Below are 21,928 nucleotides of genomic sequence, written 5' to 3'. Positions count from 1 at the left end.
TTAATTTTATTGCACAAAAATCTAGCAGAAGTTGTATGTGGATATTCCACTGAAAAACTCAAAAGAATGAGTTAACATATGAATCCATTCTCATGCTAAAGAAAAACAAAACAAGATGAAATTTTTTTACGTTTTTTTGATTGACAGAGTTTGTAGATATACAGCTAAATCTCTGGAAATGGAGCCAGTGTTCTTCATGATTGTCAGGAGTGTAAATTAGAACAACATTCTAGAAGCATTCTCACACGGTTTCTAGCATAACATATCCAAAGTTGTTGATGTAGCCGTTGCACTTGAACCAGATTTATTCTAAACACAATACATAATGATTAGTACAAAAGGATAATCTTGACAGTCTTGTCTAGCAAGATAATAGAAGTAACCTCAATATATACAGTCTGAATACAGTCTGTCATTTAATTATGTACTGCTGATCAATTAAATGTAAAAAAGAAATGTATTGGGCTCGGCAGTGTGGTCTAGTGGCTAAGGTCCTTGCCTTGATCCCATATGGCCGCTGGTTCTAATCCCGGCAGCTCCACTTCCTCTCTATCTCTCCTCCTCTCAGTATATCTGACTTTGTAATAAAAAATAAAAAATAAATCTTTAAAAAAAAAAAGAAATGTATTTACTTAGAGGTGGTGTATAAGTGAGAAGTCAGTTGTCTAGCAGTATATATAGTGTCATCTTATTTTTGGTCTCTAAATTTGCAGAGTAACATTTTTGTGTTTCTGCCTATAAAGTTTCAGGAAAAATATATGTAACGTATAACTAGCATTTTGGAAGACTGGCAAACGTGAGCCAGACATGATACAGAAGAGATCCTGGGTATTTGCACTACATCGTACTTTTCTTGCTAATTTTTTTCAACTGTCATCTCATACAAAGTCTTATTATTTTAGGCCAGCATACCCAGTAGAAGAGTTAGAAGAAGAAACTGTTCCAGAAGATGATGCAGAATTGACACTAAATAAAGTGGATGAAGAATTTGTGGTATGTGTGTTGCTGAACAAACTATCCATATTTATATTTAAATTCCTTTCTACTGATTTTCTAGACTTTCATTTTTTGGAATATGTTTTTGTAAAGATTCATGTGTTTATTTGAAAGGCAGACCTGCAGAGAGAAGAGGTTACAAGTGGTGGAGGGAGAGAGAGAGACTCTGCATCTGCTGGTTCCCTCCCCATGTGGCCACAGTGGTCTGGTCAGGGTTAAGCCAGACTAAAACCAGGAGCTTTGATGGGTCTCCTACATGGATGCAGGAGCGCAGTTACTGGGGCCATCTTTTGCCACTTTCCCAGGCACATCAGCAGGAAGCTAGATTGAAGCAGAGCAGTGAGTTTGCAAACTGGAGTCCGTATGGGAGTAGCTTGAGATACTACGCCACAACACTTGCCGCTGGAATGCATTTCATTTAATTTACTTCATTGTTTCTGAAAAAGAAAGAAGGAAAAAAGCTTTAAATTTTTAAATAGTTTGGCTAAGTTTGGTTAATTAATTTTGGTTAAGTTAATGTTCATAATCTCTTATGAATTTTAGCAGAGGTTCTTAAACTGTAGAAGAAGAATCTACCATGAATTATATGAGTAAGTAGTTCACTAGCAATCATTCATGATCTTAAGTAATACATGAGTAATGGATAATTTAGAACAGAGAAACAAAATTTAGTGTTAATACATTCTGGTCCTTGTAACAATGCCATTTATTATTAAGGAATTCATTTGTTTCTCAAATTTGTAGGAGTACTACCCTGTGGGAATTTTGAAACACTTTTAAGTAAGGAACATTGTTTAAGTAGTTGGCAGCATTTTTCTGCAGCTTTTATCGTGCCAGCATCCCATATGTTATGTGAAGCTTAAAAGCTGAAGTCTCCACAAACAGGCTAATATATTATTCAATTTTTTTATTATTATTTCTGAAATACCTCAGGGAAGCTAACTTAGAAAGGCAAAGATTTAGTTTGGCTCATGGATTTGAAGGTCCATAGTTCAAGAACAGCATCCCCTTGCATACGGTGATGGGATGTGGGTAGAGGCTGATGAAGGTGGTATGTGTATGGAGGAACAATCAAGAGGCAGACAGAAATAGACAACTGGGCTGAACCAGGTTTATATGAACCTTGCTACAAGAACTACCTTCTGAAGGCAGCCTCACCCCCAGTTATCTAAAGCTTTTCCACTGGGCTCAATTCCCAGATACTATGTTGAATAAAGGCTTCATTTTTAATCCATTAACCATTGTCATTAACCACTAATGTACAAACTTGGGGTTTAAACATTTGCATGAACTGGGAACCCAGCTCTTGTTCAGACTACAGTAACTGATCAAATGATAAAGACTAATGAGCTTGTTTCAAGATAATTCTTGCCCAAACTAGAGATGATTTGACCTTCACATTTTAGAAAGTGTCCATTGATCTGAAATGGCAAAAAAAAAAAAAAACAACTTTGTAGTGTATCTTACTTGTCATAAACTAATGAACGGTTTTCATAACTTTTTTATAATGTTATTCACTTTTTTAATAGATAAACTGAAGCTCTCAAAAGGGATAGCTATTTTTAAATTAATGAATTTATTTTATTCTTCCATAAAAGTTCCATAACCACCCAGATTTCTTTTCCCCCCTCTCCAAATTCCCACCCCAACCCCCGTTCTAACTTCCCCCCCCTGTACTCTCTGCCATTGTCCATACATACAATGTCAGGTATAGATAAATAACAGAATGATGGTTTTATGACTAATTGTGAAGGACTATACTATTGTAATAATATGGGGTTTTAATGACTTTAAAATAAAAGGTATATTCTCTATTTCAACTCAAAATAATTTTAGTTAGTGTATACTACAAAGATACTAATCACTAAATGTTACAATAGTAAATGTCAAAAAACCTGTTTAAACCTGTTAGACTGTGTCCAAGTAGAATATTGTATTGTCATTAAAAATCATTTGCAAAGAAATATTACTTCTATAAGGATGATAACTTACAGGATATCTCATTGGAAATAGAATTTGAAAACATTTATTTTGGTATTAAACACTTTAAAATTTGTATATTATAATGTTTTCTCCATGACCGTTTTCCATGGATTCCCAAATTTCAGATTTTCTCATGTCAAAATATCTTTTAATTTCATTTCTTAAAAACTTTTTGAGATAATTTCATGTACTTTATAACATTAACTGAGAAGCAACTTCCAGACTTTGTCATCCCAACCTCAATTATGTGAAATAAGCAAAAAGTGCATGGATATTTATTTAAAAATTTGTCAGTGAAAAACAGATGTAGTTAGAAAAAAAAAAAACTTAAGGGCAGAAATAGCTTTAATAGGTCCACTTTTCCATTTCTAGTTTATTGTTCAGAGTCAGGTACGTAGTGGATATTCATTAGATATTTGACTATACTCTCCATCTCTTAACACATTGATAAGTGTCTTTCATTAAAAATTTGTAGGACCCGACACAGTAGCCTAGTGGCCAGAGTCCTCTCTTGCATGCGCCAGGATCCCATATGGATGCCGGTTCTAATCTCGGCAGCCCTGCTTCCAATCCAGCTCCCTGCTTGTGGCCTGGGAAGGCAATTGAGGACGGCCCAAGACCTTGGGACCCTGCACCCTCACGGACACCCAGAAGAGGATCTGGGTTCCAGACTTTGGACCAGCTCAGCTCTGGCTGTTGTGGTCACTTGAGGAGTGAACTAGCAGATGGGAGATCTTTTTCTCTGTCTTTTCTTCTCTCTGTAAATCTGCCTTTCCAATAAAAATGAATGAATAAATCTTTTTTAAAATTATAGCTATTTTTCCTAGTAATGCTTTAAACACCATAACTGTCCATCTAAATTTAGAAATATAAATTAAGAGCAGCGTTTTCACATATTTCTTGCCATCCATGAGGTAAAATTCTTATTAAAAACTGAAATTCTTCCTCAAAAGGATAGATCCTGAGGCTCTTTGTTCCCTTGTGTCAGTGTCTCTGGAATGTTTTCCTTTCTTACTGCCATCGTATTCTAAGGGGATTCTGTTCTCTCCCATTCTTATTGCTAAGGAGAACTGGTTCAATGCCAAAAGCCTGTTGATGGTGGAAGGCTGTTTGATTCTGTTGGCAAAGTTTGTACGGCGGCTCAAGGACAGTGAAAATCATTTCTGATAAAATTCTACTGTAATTAAAAAATGGAAACCTTCGGGTTTAAACTGGCCAAATCAAGACACACTGACAATGCTTTAAAAAAAAAAGATTGGTTATGATACAGTATGTTCTCATTCATTATATATGATCATATTCATAGTAATTTATAGTAAGAGAATTAAGGAGGTGCATATTTGACAGAAAAATGGGTAGGAAATTGTTGAAAGTCTTCAAAATTACTGATATTGGAGTCCTTTTTTATTTTAGAACTATTTCTTCCAAGCTTATTCATATTTTAATTCTTTTTGAATGATTTTATCATTTAGGAATGTAAATCCTTTTCCGTATATTAGTCTGGGCTCTCTAGAAAATCAGAACTAATAGACGATGCACAGACGCGCTTACATTTATATAGGAAGAGATCTGTGGGAAATTAGTTCCCACCATTACCAAGGCTAAAATGTTTGCCAGGTCTGTAGGCAAAATGAACACTGAGGAGAGCTGATGAAGTGATGCTGAGTGGAGTGTGAAGGCCTGAGCCTGGGAGAGCTGCCTACAATGTGCAGCACTCCAAATCTTTCAAGACAGACAGAAGTAAGCAATTTTGTTCTTGTTCTCCATTTTTGTTTTATGCAGGCCTTCAGCACACTGAATGAGGCCTGTCCATATAAGGGTAGTCCACTTTACTGAGTCTAATTCAGATGTGTAAAATATTTGTAAACACACCCTAAATATGCTTCACTAAATGTCTGGACATCCGATGGCCCAATCACAGATGCATACAATTAATTATCATGTCCACTCCTTGTCAGCTTGGCTCTCATACACATCTCCTTTGAGTCAAGTTTGACTTCAAATAAAGACAATAGTAAGATTATAATTCTGCCTAACATGTTAACATACTGTAACTGTCCTGTAAGCTAAGATAATGTTCTAATCCTTTGGAGGAGGGGTTGTATTTACTCTCCTTGATATGTAAGGGGAAGGGAATACTAGACATAAAAGTACTTAAATACTTAACTACTATGATGTAAAAATCACAGTACTGAAGTGCTGTGGTAGAAATTGGGCATGTTTTATGGTAGATGATAAGGGAACAGAGAATGAAGTTATTTGCATACAGATATATGTGTAACAAAATAAAGGGGAAATAAACTTGACCATTTAATTTGTCGTTTCTGTAACCAGTCACATGATTATACCTGGTGTTCATAACTACCTTCATTCACTGCTCATTCTGTATACCATTTGCCTTCATCAAACACCTCAGCTAACTGTTGTTCTTCACCTGCTTGAGTGACCCAAACCTTTGTAAATTGTCAGTAGTCCTTCTGGGAGGTAGCATCTATTGATTTTAATCACAGTGCTTGGTAATATTAAGACACTCTAAAAATTTCCTGTATTGAAGATTGACTCTTCCTAACTTTAATTATGCAGCGGTAATGCATTCCCCTTCCCACTCCTCCAGAAAACTAATGGAGAGTCAGCCACACAAAGTAACATGAACACTCTTCCTTGTTGATTTTGCAATGAGAAGTGTGACACAGAGGCCAGCGAGCAAGAAGCAGTCTTAAAATGACTGTTCAGTTCAGTGAGGCCATTGTTTTCTTTTGGTGGAAGCTCCACTTGGAAACTGAGACTTCTGGGGCAGTAAAGCATGAAATTAGAATCATAAAAGACCCAGAGCCCTGGCCAAGTAGGGCAAACCTCTGCCCGAGGTGCCAGCACCACATACGGACTCTGGTTCAAGCCCCAGCTGCTCCACTTTTGCTCCAGTTTCCTGCTAATGGCCTGGGAAGGTATCAGAGAATGGCTAAATCCTTGGGCCTCTGTACCCACATGGGAAACCTGGACGAAACTCCTGGCTTCTGCCTTTGTATGGGCTTAGCTCCATCCTTTTGGGAATTTATGGCCATTTGAGAAGTGAACCAACAGATGAAAGATCTCTCTGTGTCTTTACTTTTCTCTGTAGCCTGCCTTAAAAATAAAAATGAAAAAAAATTAAAAAGAAATAATAAATCAAAATTGCTAGTGGGCTACTAAGGATACAATTGATCAGTCATTTCTACCCCTTAATTCCTGGTCCTGTGAGTCCTAGCTATGAGAATTGGCACCTCTTATTGATACTGATTCAATTTAGTATTTGTTATTACATGTTTTTACTTATAATGTTAAAATCCAATATGATTCAAGAGGTATTTATTGATTGTCCATGTAAATAGTTCTGGTTAGGTTACCATGAAAGCTTTATGAGGTTGCCTTGTTTCCCATGAGCATTGAGTCATCACACTTTAATAATTTACTCTGTTAAATGGACCATCATTAGTGAAAGCTTAGAGCAGACTAAGCCACTTTAAAAATGTGTGCATCTGTGCTTCAGATCTGAGATGTAAACACATTAATTTTATCTATACTTCTTTATCCTACTATCCTTTCCTTAGGAAAGTCGATGTTACTTGAGTCTATTGAATTTGCATTTATATTGTTTCATGTTTTTCTAAAAATCTCTGCAGTTCTCCAAGGCCTATCATAGTTCTCATATCTTACCTGATTGAGCAAATCTAGGATAGGCTGTTAGAATTCTCAACAAATTCCTAGATGATGCTGAGACTGCATGTCTCAGAACCACTATCTTTTATGTCTGTCTTGAAATAAGGAGACTTTGAAATCTACAATTACAATTCTACATGTGCAAGTGTTCACTGACTGATACCTTTTGTTGGCTGTTTTGTTGTTTTTTGTTTACTGGATCTTTTGACTTGGTGACCAAACTCCATTGGCTTTTTTACTGTGTCCTAATCTAGCTATTACCGTGATATAATCTTGCTAAATTAGTTTTTTCTGCTTTATTCCCCGGAAATCACAAAGACATTAAAAAAGCTGATCTTTTGTTCTGCATGCCCATAGAAGCTGTGTTTTTACTGTATATTTGCAAGGGGAGGCCTCTCAAAAGCTTAGTTCAAACTTCATCCACCTATAACCAAATGATTTGCAGATCTGGACTGTCTTGGAACCCACCTAAACCATATTTTTTAATAGATGTAATTATCATGGGCCAAGTGGTAACCATTACTTTCCGAAACATAAAGCACACTAAATGAGAGGTCAAAATTTTGCATGAATTTGATTGGCTCTTGCAGCAAGTGAGGATTTTCTGTATATGGCTCTCATTTTTGTCCACTTTGATCCTGTTGCTCAAAATTTCCATGAACTTCCAACACTGTTTACTCAGATATGTTGCTTGACATCATTTCCTGCTTTTTAGCATTTTTCATTTTATTTTATTTTTGAAGTCAGAGTTACCAGAGAAGGGGAAAAGCACACACAGAGAAAGAGAGAGAAAGGGAGAGAGAGTCTTCCTTCTGATAATTTGCTTCCCAAGTGGCCGTAACAGCCAGGGCTGAGGTAGGCCAGTAGATTTATCTGGGCCTTCCACTTGGGTAGGAGGGGTCCAAACACTTGGCTACAGTCTGCTGTTTTTCTCTCATCATCAGCAGTGTGCTGGAGCTCAAGTGGAGCAACCAGGACACAAATCAGGGCCAATATGGGATGCAGCTATCTCAGGAAACAGCTCTATCCACTATGCCATGGTGCCAGTAACTCCTGCTTCTTTTCTACATGGCTTTTCAACAGGGACTCCCCACTCCTCTTGTAGCTTTCTTTATTGATGGTCAAAGAACGGGGGCAGAGAGACTTCTTTAAATGGCACTGTTAAAACTTAAAAACACAGAAGAATTAGTAGCAATATTGTCTTTGACTTTATACATGTGTTCAATTAGGTTTTGAATACCATTTTCTGCAGCAGTTTTCATAGCAAATCTAGTATGCCTTAGTGTTATACATATGCAATTGGAAGTATATTTTTAAATTATTAATTATTTGTTAATTTTCTTATTTTCCTAAGGAAGAGGAGACGGATAATGAAGAAAACTTTATTGATCTCAATGTTTTAAAGGCCCAGACCTATCGTTTGGTAAGTTTCATTCTATATGCATGAGACCTACAAGCAATCATGTTCTGCTAGAAAATAAAATAAATAGAAACCATTGTTGACAATTGTTTTTTGTTTCTTTTGAAATGTAGGTCTCAAAATAACTTTTCTATACATAAAATATTGTAATGATAGAAAATATAAAAGTTCACAGGGGAAAAATGAAGTAGCCTCGTTTCTTTATGATGAAAATCAACTCACTGTCTCTCATGCAACCTGAAAGTAATTAATTTGCCTGTTAGCACTTTTTATTATGGAAAGACATAACTTATTCTATTTCAAATGATTTTCTATGATCTTAGACCAGATGGAATAATCTTGATTATAAGAAAATTCTTAAATATTTATTTGTAAGAAAATTAATTATAATAAAACTGATATATGAAAAAAAACTGATATATGAAAATAATGAGTTATTGTTTTATGTGAACTTTTTACTCTTTTAATACAAAAGAAATTTAGTCTCTAAAACACATTCTCAATGAGATATTCAAATTGTGTGTGTAGAATTTTTGCATTTTTCTTCATATTTTTTTTTTTTAAAAATTTATTTTTATTGGAAAGTCAAAAGTGCAGGGAGAATGAAAGAGGGGAAGATCCTCCATCTGTTGATTCACTCCCCAAGCAGCCACAACGGCCGCAGCCTCGTCAGTCTGACGCCAGGAGCCCGGAGCCTCTTTTGGGCCTCCCACGTAGGTGCAGGGTCCCTAGGCTTTGGGCCATCCTCAATTGCTTTCCAGGCCACAAGCAGTGAGCTAGATGAGAAGTAGGGCTGTCGGGACACAAACTGGTGCCCATGTGGGATCCTGGTGCGTGCAAGGCAAGGATTTTAGCTACTAGGCTGCTGCAGCGGGCTTTGTATTTCAAGAAAGTTATATACCTGTTATCTCAAAAAAAATGTACATATATAATATATTCTTGTCATTTATTGGAGTTTTTCCCTTGAAATTCTCAAAACAAGTTTAGATCCAGTTTTGGTTTCATATCATGAAGATTTGCTAATATCCCTTTTTCCAGAGTGATCTTTTCTGCCTTAGAATTATTAATTCTCTAGTTAAAATTAATGGTATACATGTGTTCAATGCCTAAATTAATGTAGACTGTATTAATGTGAGGCTTTTTGTCTAACTTCACTACATCCTAGGCTTCTCACTTGGTTACATTTCCAGACTTCTTATGCCTCTTCTTCATCTGTAAAATGACATTAAGAATATTTACTTTTTCAGAAGGCTTTTTAAAGATTAGAAGCATCAGTTCAGGTACCTGTCACTTAGGAAGTGTGCAGTGAGAACCGGTAGGAGCCAGAACCACATCTTTGCCCCACAACCTTCATGTCAGATCTGATCTATAAATCTTCGATGAAAGGGATAACTGTCTTTTTTATATTCCCTATGCTGTAGAACAGAAGAAGCATAAATGTTTCTTAAATGTGTGAGGAATCTTTTTTATTGATGAAATGAAATTCTAGTTAAAAAAAATCTTGTAGTTTCAAATCATTTTGTAACTTTCTTTTTTTTTTTTTTTTAAAGATTTTATTGTTTATTGGAAAGCTGGATATACACAGAGGAGGAGAGACAGAGAGGAAGATCTTCCATCCGATGTTTCACTCCCCAAGTGCACCGCAACGGGCCGGTACGCGCCAATCCGATGCCGGGAACCTGGAACCTCTTCCGGGTCTCCCATGTGGGTGCAGGGTCCCAAAGCTTTGGGCCGTCCTCTCCTGCTTTCCCAGGCCACAAGCAGGGAGCTGGATGGGAAGTGGAGCTGCCAGGATTAGAACCGGCGTCCATATGGGATCCCGGGGCGTTCAAGGCGAGGACTTTAGCCGCTAGGCCACGCCGCCGGGCCCTCATTTTGTAACTTTCAAAGCACTTTACAACACATCTTTTTACTGACTTTCTAAGGTATACAGTTAAAAGTTTTTTCTATTATACAAATAGAAACACTAAAATATATAACTTTGGAATAGTTTAATCTTTTAAGAGGGTATTAAATTAAAATACCTGGGGCCCGGTGCGATAGCGTAGTGGTTAAAGTCCTCACCTTGAACGCATCAGAATCCCACATGGGCACGGGTTCTAATCCCAGCAGCTCCACTTCCCATCCAGCTCCCTGCCTGTGGCCTGGGAAAGAAGTTGAGGACGATCCAAAGCCTTGGGACCGTGCACCCGCGTTGGAGACCTGGAAGAAGTTCCTGGCTCCTGGCTTCAGATTAGCTCAGCTCCAGCTGTTGTGGCTGTTTGGGAAGTGAACCTTCGGACGGAAGATCTTTTCTCCTCTCTATATATCTGCCTTTCCAATAAAAATAGAGTATATCTTTAAAAAATAAAAATACCTAAATGTAAACTATTTGCAGATTTCAGGTTTATTTATTTTTCCCCCTTTACTTCGTAATAGGAGTTCAGCCAGCTAAGTAGTTGATTTCTGTTTTGAGTAAGTACATTGTCCTTAGTATTATTGTAATGCATCTGTTTTGATAATCATGACAAAGTGCTCCTTCTGTGTGATAAGAAAAATAAAAGTATAGATGCATGCAGAATGTCACAAAGAAACTATCATTTCTGTTACTCATAGTGTTTGTGGTGGCAGGAGTGGGAAACATTTTTTCTTGCAAAGGCTATTTGGATATTTATAGCACTACACCTAACCTACACTAAACAATCAGCTTAAAAATTAACCTGATAAACTTACTGAGTTCCAGGTGCCACCTGCAGTTGCTTTGTCAGAGTCAAACCAAATGAGTTCACTGGTCATACATGGCCGGTACACTGAAATTTCCCAATCCCTGGTAAAAAAGAGGGCTGTGAAGGTCATTTACAGGTTTCTCTGGATAAAGTAGTTGGGTATCTGAAACAAAGTAATGTAATTTGCCCCTACCAGTCCTGTGAATCCCTATTGATCCTATTTCTAATTTTTCACCCCAAGCTATACGATACAGGACTCTCCTCCTACCTGTACTTTTGTAAATTATCTTAGTATTGGAGCTTTGGACAAATTGTAGAGTGATATCCTGTAGAGTAAAGACTGTGTTCTTATATTTTCAAAAGAAGAAAAAAACTAAATGCCAGGTGTTTGTGGATGGTCAACCATGAAGTACTAATGAGGAAGAAAACTCTTTCATATTTCAGAAAATCTGGCAAGCCTACACTGTTGCCCACCGCAGCCATCTGCCGGAGACAGCTGTGTCTGACTATAGCTTATGATGCTGCTTTTTCCCCATGACACATTTGCTATATAGATTAGTAACAGATTTAAGATTTTGTGTTTCATGCAGCAGGTGGACTCAGTGATGTTAAATGTATAAATTCTTTACTAGCACAAGCATGATGCATACTGTGGAGGAAAATTGCTAAATGCATGTGACAGTAGAATCCCATTAATGTATGAGTTACAGCAGTCCCTCCCTACTGCCGTTTTAAGACAATAGATGTTTTTCCAATCATTCTGTCTTCTCACTATGTTTTACCTTTCTTCATAGATTCTAGAATTGTGTTGTATTAATTATTGATTTGTATGTCTCAACTACTATAATGCAAATTTCTCTAAGACCAGCAGTATTATTCACTGCTAGTATGTGTAGACTTTGTTCAGTCATCGGTAAAACAGTGTGAAAACATGTCTGATGCATGTTGTTTTATAGGTTAGGTATGTTTTAATCTTCAAAGAAAAAGCCAAAAACAGTTGCTTACTCTTCCATGTACCATCTAAGATAATATAGGAAGCAGTCCACTTATAATTCTTGTATGAAGTATGAAGAGTATGCAAATAAATATTATAACTTTTTTTGAGATTTGTGGTAAAATGAAGCAAAAGAAAATGTGAATAAGACATATCACAGGTTATGTTCTCTGGAAGCAGACAGTGATCAGGTTTTGGGGTGCAATTGGCGGATGTGAAAGGAAGGGGTAAGAAAGCAGGATTTGACAGAGGGAGAAATCTAGCCATGAAGTAGCCTGGACGAAAACTGCCATCCTGGTGAGGAGTTTCGTAACAAGTTTTGGCACTAGGGTGGACGTATCCCTAGGTGAGGTGGCTCTCTGCAGCTGATACAGAACCCAAGGGACCTGGAACAGAGACTGTCAGCTGCAGCTTGAACATAAAGTTCTTAAGAGAGGATCTGGTGACCCATCTTGCTAATATTACAATGTATTTTAAGCCTATGGCTTTTAATTTCAAGAAATTTGTTAAAAAAAAAAAATAGACACTGTCTGCTAATTGGATAAACTTAAAAGGGCTAAGTGGACCATGACGTAACAATAGTGTTTCCTGGATGTTGAAAGTTCTGCATTCTAAGATAAAGCTTTCTCCTATCAGTGATGAATTCTTATTCCCTTGTTTTGGATGTTGATGCTTCTCAGAATGTCATGATCTTTAAAATATAAAATAACATTACTAACTCTCCCCCCACCCACCTCCAATTCCCTATCACAATTTTGATCTTGCCAAATATGATACTTTTCAGGAACTCATCTGTAATTAATGAGGTTTTGCTCTATCTTCGAAATCTCACACATAAAATAATTATTTTAATTTTTTATATAGCTTTTCTTGGAAGAAGGATATTATGAATGAATATTATTAGGCTTCAGCCATATCCCACAAAGTTCCACATTGTATATATCCTTCTGATTCTTGAGAATACTTGAAGTCTGAAATTTAGTCACAATCACCCAGAGAGTGTTCATGGGGAAGGACAGGAGCTAAATTGAAACTGTGCCAGTTGGGCAGGATCCAGGGTAGTTAGGGACATAGTAGAATATTCAGAGCTGTGGGAAGAGGGGGCAGAGAAGGACAGCTATGGTGACAAAGTGTAGTGAGATGCGCTGGTTCTCTCTATTTCACACTGTAGTCTATTGGCTCGTGGCTACACTGTTAATCCTGAGTGGCCTCTAGAGCTCCCCTCTGCATTGTGGGTCACAGCAGAAGCGCGGCAACTGTGTGCTGGGAACATAATGCAGATGTGTCATTCTCCTTCCCCTGTGAAAAAAAGATGAGGGAGCTGTGCGCTCTCGGAGTTCTATTTTTAAAAGCCCATCACTTCATTTCAAAACATTTTTTTCAGGCACACCATAGATACTATTCTTTCTTGAGATGCTAAATTTGATGTTTTAGAAACCAAATTCTGAGTTATACAGTATAAAACCAAGTATCTCAAAAGGTTTAAACACAATTGGTTTTTAATTTCTTCGCAAAGAAAAAAAAAGTCATTGTACCAAGAATGAGAGTTTTCAGCTTAGAAAGCAAAAGCTGAAAAGAAGTAAAAATATGGGCTTGGTATAAAAATGCCATTTCAGTTCTACAAGATCTTTTGACAGGTTTGCATATTGTAATCAAAGGAGAAGAAAAATGATGTGCTTTGTTATTATCTCAAACACTTTAGGTTTTCTTCATTTTACATATGATTTATACTTCCTTCTGGACAAAATATGCTTTATGAGTAATAAAGAGAAACTGTCATATACAACATCACTGGCCTCATAGATTACCACTGATTCTGATTACTGCTTGAGGAAAATGTGTTTTCTTTGTTGCCTCCTCTCTGTGTTGTGAGAGAAACATGGTGGGCATTTCACAGGTGACATGATTAACATGTCACGTGTGGTAGAACACATTACAGCTAAGTAAAAGCGTTTGCTTCTCTGGGGACTAACCTGCATCAGCCTCATCGGTTTTACACCTGCAGGCAAATAGAAAGTCTAGACGATTGCTCTTCTTACTTCATAGGGGACACCTAAACAGCAGTTCTTGTGGGGAAGGAAATACAGAATTGTCATTCATCCTTGGTGTAACTTTTCAATGTATGTTTGAAATAAGAGATATCTTTAGCTCAACAGGCTAATCCTCCATTTGCAGCAACAACATATGGGATGTTGGTGCTGATTCTAGTTCTAGCTGTGCCACTTTCAGTCCTGCTCCTGTTAATGGACTTGGAAAGCAGTGGGAGATGGTTCAAGTACTTAGCCCCTACACCCACCTGGGAGACCTGGAGAAGGTTGCTGGCTGCTAGCGTTAGATCAGCTCAGCTCCGGCTGTTGGGGCCATTTAGAAAATAAACCAGAGGATGGAAAAATATCTTTGTCCCTCTTTTTCTCTGTAAATCTGCCTTTCAAATGAAAATAAATAAATGTTGTTTAAAAGAGAAATCTTTACTTACACCCTGGCTTCATTGTGCATTTCTTAAGAAATAAAAATTATGAATTGGGCAAAATCCCTTCCAAACACAATCTAGTTTTTGGTCAGCACCTTGAATTGTAACCATGTATAGTATGCACTTAGGACTTTTCCTATTTTGTATAAATTTTCAGCATTCCTAGAGACTAAATTAGTTACTGACATTGATACTTGCCACAGGATAATAGGAACCAAAAAAGTCATTAGTCCATAATACAAATAAGTCTTTAGATTACTAAGTATTTTTGTAAGAAGCTTAGGATGTAAGTCATCAAGAAGTCTGCATTACAATGAAAATTGAGAAGTGCCGGTGATGTCATGGCTTTATTTTCCTAATCTGTCACAAGGATTGCCATTGAAGGCCTGCTAGACTAAATTTTATATCACAAATTGTGTCTCGCACAGAAATTACTAACGGGAATCTGATGAAAAGCAATATGATGAATTTTTTCAAATATCATTTGAGAGCTATCATTCTATAAATGGGAGGTGATACTTCCAAACTAACACTAATAGAAAATTTCTATTACATTTTCAGTATATTAGATGATTATTCAGAATATGCACATTTTTCAGCCTTTCACAACACTACATTCTATTAACAGCCTTCCCCACCCCTGCCAACTCCCATTATCATTCACTACAGTCCATTGACAGTGTTGGTGCTTGAATATTTGAAAGATTTACTTTCATCTAGGACATCTAGATGGTCTTTGAGACCTGTGGTTATTGCCTTGAAATGCAATCTCCATCTCTTCAGCTGTCTTTTAAGGCCAGTCATGTCCTAGATGTCTATGGTCCACATCCTTCAATCCCACCCCTATTCTTTTTCCAAACTATTTTCATATAGTTCCTCTATCTGGCTTATCAAACATGAAATTGGGCCCGGCGGCGTGGCCTAGCGGCTAAAGTCCTCTCCTTCAACGCCCCGGGATCCCATATGGGCGCCGGTTCTAATCCTGGCAGCTCTACTTCCCATCCAGCTCCCTGCTTGTGGCCTGGGAAAGCAGTTGAGGACGGCCCAAAGCATTGGGACCCTGCACCCGCGTGGGAGACCCGGAAGAGGTTCCTGGTTCCCAGCATCGGATTGGCACGCACCGGCCCATTGCGGCTCACTTGGGGAGTGAAACATCGGATGGAAGATCTTCCTCTCTGTCTCTTCTCCTCTCTGTATATCTGGCTTTCCAATAATAATAAATCTTAAAAAAAAAATGAAATTATCTGGAAATTTAAAATTCAGTAGCTTTTGATGCATACAAGTCCATAGAGATAATAAAACAAATAGTTGGAATGGTTTTCAGAACTTGCGCATCGGCAACTATCTACACAACCGTCCTTGTTTTCCTCCATTAACAATGGCTGGAGCTGAACCAATCTGAAGGCAAGAGCCCAGAGCCTCTTCCAGGTCTCCCACACAAGTGCAGGGTCCCAAGGCTTTGGGCCATCCTCAACTGCTTTTCCAGGCTACAAGCAGGGAGCTGGATGGGAAGTGTTGCCGCCAGGATTAGAACCAGCACGTGCAAGGCGAGGACTTTAGCCACTAAGCTACAGCACTGGGCCCATCCCAACTTCTTTCAACCCTTTTGACTCACAGATCTACAGCCCCTTAGTGTTTTATAGCCACAATGTTTGTTCTGAGGATTTTTGTTTTATTCACTATCACTGAACTCGAACAATAAATTACACATTGTAGCCACTAAACGTTATTTGTTGGTCGGATAGATGAAGCTCGGTACCTTGCTTTTAACTCTTTGCCTTCTCTGGCCTGGTGGGGAAAATTCACATCCCGATCTTGGATTTTTCCTGATGTACTTAACGCTTGCTCCCCAGTAAGTGTCAGGTCTTTCCGCATGCTGATCTTCACAAACTTTATCTGTATATACTTCATTATTTTGACTTGGGCTGTTTTCCTCACTGTAAACACTTATCATGTATTTTTTGGTCTGTCTGTATCAAATATATCTTTGTGAGGCCAAACATAAATCCTATCATTCTGTTACAACATACTTCCCTTTCTCATACGAACTCCTATACTATCTATACTGTTTGTCACCTGAACCAGCTGGCTTTAGGAAGTTAATCAAACTTAGAATATTTATCTGCTTGCTTAAAAAGCTTTATTATTCTTAGAAGTGAAATATGTTGTGTTAAAAAATGAAATCACAAAAAGTATGGAGGATAATATGAACATTTTCCCAGATATAAATATTGTATCTTTTTATTCATAAGTTCCTGAAGTTTGTGTAACATTTAGGGGAATCTGGATGATGGTTGTCAGGGATTCAGTAATGTCATTTGTGTAATTACTTGCAATCTGAAATAAAAGTATGGTATTGTCAAAAATAGATCATAAGGTTTTTAGATTCCCTGAAATAATCCAGGTATGTAGTGATATTGCCTCATAAAGCAAGTCAGTGGGAAAAAATGAACAGTTCAATTACATGATGATAACAGGTTACCAGTATGGACAAAAAGCTGCATTTTTTTCCTGCTGTGTCCAGGTAAACTTCACATGGATCAACAATTTTAAAATAAGTCATAATATGAAAGTGGACATGGTAATGTAGATGAACAGAATCAGAAACACAAAAATATCATTACTCTGAATGCATAAAAATAATACTGTATGTTAGGGACACTGAAATGAGCAAAATGAAGTTAAAAGGTAATAAACTAGAGGAAAATATGTATGCTCTGTGTGACAAAGTGTTGCTAGGAGGCACAGGATAAGGTATTCTAGAGCTGCTCTAGAGTAACACTGCACCTGCTGCTTGCTGATGATGTAAAGTCAAAAAAGTTGCTTAATTTCTGCATACATTAGAATCCTCATTCTGAAAATGAGAAGACAACTCCTTGTTTCATGGTATCAATATTGGGCATTTGTGAAAAACCCTATGTGAAAGCATGTAACCTGTTGATACATATAATAATGATAACTATAAAATAATGTTAGGGACTGCCCATAGTAAACTCGTGGTAGGAAAACCTTTACGTAGATCGTTGAATCCTTGCGTGCCCCTTTCTTGTGAGGAGGATTTTTTTATTGTCCATGTTGCACAGATAGGAACCCTGAGATTTGCAGAGGTTAAGTAAATTGGCTGACAGCTGGCATATGATGTGGTAGAATTGAGAGTGAAAGTAGAATTCCAGACCCATCTTTTTAGCATTAACATACTGACCTGACTCAAGACGATTTAATTTCATTATCCTTGACTCTTAGAACTGTTTAATGTTAATAGTTCATTGAACTTTCATGTCTGTCTGAGTAGGCAAAAAAAAAAAAAATTGAGCTCTTCAAATGAATTTTAGTATTAGTGTATCCATAAGGTTGTCATATATGTGTGTATAGGTATACATACATATGTATGTGCCTATATACACACAGATGTGTAACACACATATGTATGTGTATGTGTCTGTAACAGTCTTTCTACAGATGCTTAACTATTCTATTGTTACTTAAGAAATTACCGATTGGCACAAGCTTCTGAGGAGGCTATTACCACTGCATACTTAATCCTTGAACTGACTTTGAAGATATGTCCTACTATTTGTACCTAAGGTTATGTTAGGGGATGGTTGACTCCTTTGGGAATCTTAGGTTCAGATCTCATCTCTTAAGATTTTCCTTTTATCTAAGACCAATTACTCACATAAACTGACCTCCAAGTCCTCATAATAAGCCATAAACTGTTTGCCGGCAGGAACTAAACCTTTTATCTTTTCACAGTAAGCATAATGCCTTGATTCTTACCTTGAACTCTGGAGCTTAGCAAATGGTTTATTGGTTAAATTAATTATAAATGAGGCTTCTAGATAGCATGTGTCTTATTGAGCTTCTAATTGTTTCTTCAGCAGCAGTAACTGGAAAATGCAATTTCCCAAGAGCTATGCTTTATCTTAGTTAATGTCATTTCGGAGTAGGACTTTGTCATGATGATGTAAAATTTTGATTAAACAAAAACAGCAGTCTATTTCTTTTTTACTAATAGCCCTATATAAAATACCATTTGCTCAGTAGAAAAGCAATTGGGAAAGCAAAGTTTTCTTGAAGTCTTATAACCAAAGCAGTGTACAGTGTTTTTAAATGATTTATACCTTATATGTATGGCTTGCATAGTTAATATATCCACTTACTAGGCATTAAGAAATTTTGAGTGAAACATGATGCCATTTAAATTGATGCACAAACATGTAAATAGATGCTCTGTAGTTTGAATAAGTAAATGCTGCTCTAGCAAGCCTAGTGTTCTCTTTTGGCCCTGTCTTCATTTCGGAAATATGCCATTTCCACCTGTATATTATGTCCTAGAGTGAGTGACTGTTGCTGAAGCACTATTCTATTGGGTGGGAATGGAAATCTCCGTGCCTATGGGACTGTATCATGAACAGTAATAAACAGTTTAAATTGTTTTAAAAATGAGTGAAACGTTTTGCGCTCCTACAGTGCATCATTTTAGGACACAAGGAGTAGGAGCTAGCAAATCATAACTTAAGAGAATCAAATGAAAAGCTATAAGAGTAAATGCAACTTATTAAAGGGCCCAATATAAAGGACTAGTTTGTGCCTTCGGTTATGCTAATGTCATGTTTGATTTTCATGTACTCTGCTGACTTACAATCTGGGTCTGATACAGACAGGGTTACTTCAGATCCATTTCCCTTTGTGAAAATTGCCCTTGAATAAAAACATTTAAGTCTGTCAGTCACCGCTTGAACAGTGTTACATCTGGGCTTGAAAAAAGTACTGTTGTGAATGGATATCCCCCTTGACTTTAAGTGATTCTAGACTTCATATACTACTATAAAGTGGGCAAGAAAAGGAGAGTAGGAAGGAAGGAATTGGGTTGGAATGCACTGACTCTGGTATTTAAAATGTTTTCTTTAAATGCATTTGAGAGGCAGATAAACACGGTAAAAGAGCTCCTGCCCGCTGGCTTACTACCTAAATGCATGCAAGAACCAGGATTGAACCAGGCCACATCCCAGAGGTAGAAACTCAATCAGGGTCTCCTAGAGGGTGGCACAGTCCCAACTACTTGAGCCCAAGGTCCATGTTAGCAGGAAGCTGGACTTGAGACTAAAACTGGCACTGAAGACATTATTGCAATATGAGAAGCAAGCACCATAACTGATGGCTTATGCCCAAGGCTAACTGCCTGGCCATGGCTTTGGGATTTAGTCAGCAACATTCTGCTTTCATTCACCCAAACAGCGGCTCCATAAATCAAACTTATTTGTAAAGCAGTGGCCAGAGCATCTAGATTCTATTAAGAACCACATTGCAACCATACTGATGCTCAGAAAACATGACTTTTATACAGCGTTACTCTAAGGTATTGAAGTTTGGGGGTGCTTAACTTGTCTTGCAGAAGCAAGCCTATGTATTCACCTTCACATACCCCTCAAATGTCAAGATTCACATACCACTGGCAATGCATACATCCATCCCCAATAGTCTGACCTGTTTGTTACGGAAAATATTTTAATCAAGATTGGACCTCCTGAAGCCCAGGACAAGTATCCAGCTCTGCCTAGAGCTTCCAAGCATAGGAAATTTATGGGACCCCATGTGGGTTCATGTGACAGACGCTTCCCGGATTGCAGCAGGGTTCAGCAGGGAGAGCTAGTGTCTTCTGTTACCATACTCATGTAACTTCACATGTGGCTACTTTGTGACTGCTGTACCGGACTCCCCTTCTATAGGGTTCTTGTGCCACCCTGGATCTGATTTAAATGGAAGTTTGTAAAACATTCTTCTAAGTACTCAAAATAATATTCCTAGATTTACATGACTACCTTAATGTCTCATACAATCCTGAGTTTTTTTTCAAGTAGATTTTCCACATTTAAATGAATGTTTATACCTTTTATATCGCTCTCTTTTAATGGAATGAAACAGTAAGCCCAGACCACATATTATAATATGTAAAAACACATATCATTATCCATACTTAAATAGTAATATTTGATGTAAAATTCCCTGAATTAAGGAGCGAAAAGCAATAAATGCTTCTTGTAAGACTCTTCTCAGGTCTGCCGTGTCCGGGGTCTCCTGAGTGAGTTCAGAGTCCTTAAAGACCTCAAATTCTTACAGAAAATCTTCTACTCAGTGTCGTATAGGATTGGGAAAGGCAAATCTAAGGCACTTTCACCTAAAAAATACCTTTTGTGATACAAATACACATTGAGAATGTAATTTCACCATGGGTCTACGTAATATTTTATTTTCCTATTTTTTTAATTTAGCAGCTTTTTTATATATACAAAATGATAGAACACAAAGTAATTAACCCCTTATATAACATTGCCTGATTTCAAAGTTGTTAATATTCTGTCAATCAAGTCATCCCCTTTCTCATCTTTGCACCACTTTTTAAATATTGTGGATCTCACTGGAGTTAGGTGGAACCTCACTGTGCTTTTCTTTTGCATTTTCCCAACAGCTCGGGAGCCTGAATAATTTTTCAGGCATCTATTAGCCATTTAAATTTGTTCATCTGAAAAATGTCTGTTCATTTATTTCACCCATTTCTTCATGGCGTAATTTGTTTTGCTCTCCATGAGTTTCCGAAACTCTTTGTAAATCCTAGCTATTAGTCCCCTATAGGTTGTGTGGTGTGCATAGATTTTCTCCCATTCCATCGATTGTTTGTTCACTTTGTGGATAGTCTCCTTTACTGTACAGAAACTTTTTAGGTTGCTGTGGTCCCATTTGTTTATATTGGCTTTAACTGCCCGTGCTTTTGGTGACTTTAAAAGAAGTCTTTCCCAATTCTAGTATCTTGGAGAATGCTCCCTATGTTTTCTTCCAATAGTTTGATGGTTTCTGGGTGCAGATTTAGGTTCTTGATCTATGTAGAGCTGGTTTTTGTATAATGTGACAGGCACGAGTCTTGCTTCTTACGTCTGCAGGCTGTTATCCAATTGTCCCAACAGTATTTGTTGAAGAGACCAGACTTTTTCCCTGGATTGTTTTCGGTTTTCTTATCAAGGATTAGTTGGCTGTGTGTAGGTTCCCTTCTAGTGTTTCTATTCTTTTCCAGAATATTCTGTTTCTATTCTGTTCTCTGTTTCTTTGCCAGTGCCAGTCTGTTTTGATGACCACTGCTGTGTAGTATATATCTGGAATTGTGATTCCTCCAGCTTGGTTTTTATTCTTCAGAGGATAGCTTTGGCTATTCGTGGTCTGTTATGCTTCCAGATTAACTTTTGTATCATCCTCTCTATTGCTAAAAAGAATGTTGTTAGGAATTTGATTGGGATTGCATTGAACATGTGTATTGCTTTTGGTAATATGGACATTTTGATTATGTGGATTCTGCCTATAAAGGGAGAATGTTCATTTTCTTCATCTTTAATGTTTTTCTCTCTTTCTTTTTAATTTTTTGTAATTTTCACCATAGAGTTCTTCCATATCTTTGGTTAGGTTAATTCCAAGGTATTTGAAATTCCTCTCCTCTAATTTAAAGGAGACTTTACTTATAAACTCTTTCTCAGCCATGGAGTTATTTGAGTGTACTAGTTGATTGAATTTTTTGGTTCTTTTATCTAAAAAATCATGTCATCTGCAAACAATGATAATTTCAGTTCCTCAGTTCCAATCTGAATTTCTTTGATTTGTTTTTCTTGCCTAATAAT

General features: G+C 37.3%; 1 protein-coding gene across 2 annotated transcripts in view; it reads left to right on the top strand.

Annotated features, from left to right (window-relative positions):
- The window catches only part of IFT57 (intraflagellar transport 57), a 57,722-nt gene that overhangs the window by 5,916 nt on the left and 29,878 nt on the right, over window positions 1–21,928 (top strand). For both annotated transcript variants that reach the window (XM_004593213.3, XM_058661840.1), the window contains exons 4-5: window positions 903–993; window positions 8,030–8,098. In XM_004593213.3, coding sequence (XP_004593270.1) covers window positions 903–993; window positions 8,030–8,098 — 160 coding nt within the window. The remainder of the gene's footprint in view (window positions 1–902; window positions 994–8,029; window positions 8,099–21,928) is intronic.

Source organism: Ochotona princeps, chromosome 3 (genome assembly GCF_030435755.1).
Source record: "Ochotona princeps isolate mOchPri1 chromosome 3, mOchPri1.hap1, whole genome shotgun sequence".
NCBI lineage: Eukaryota > Metazoa > Chordata > Mammalia > Lagomorpha > Ochotonidae > Ochotona > Ochotona princeps.
This window is presented reverse-complemented; position numbering and strand designations above follow the sequence as displayed.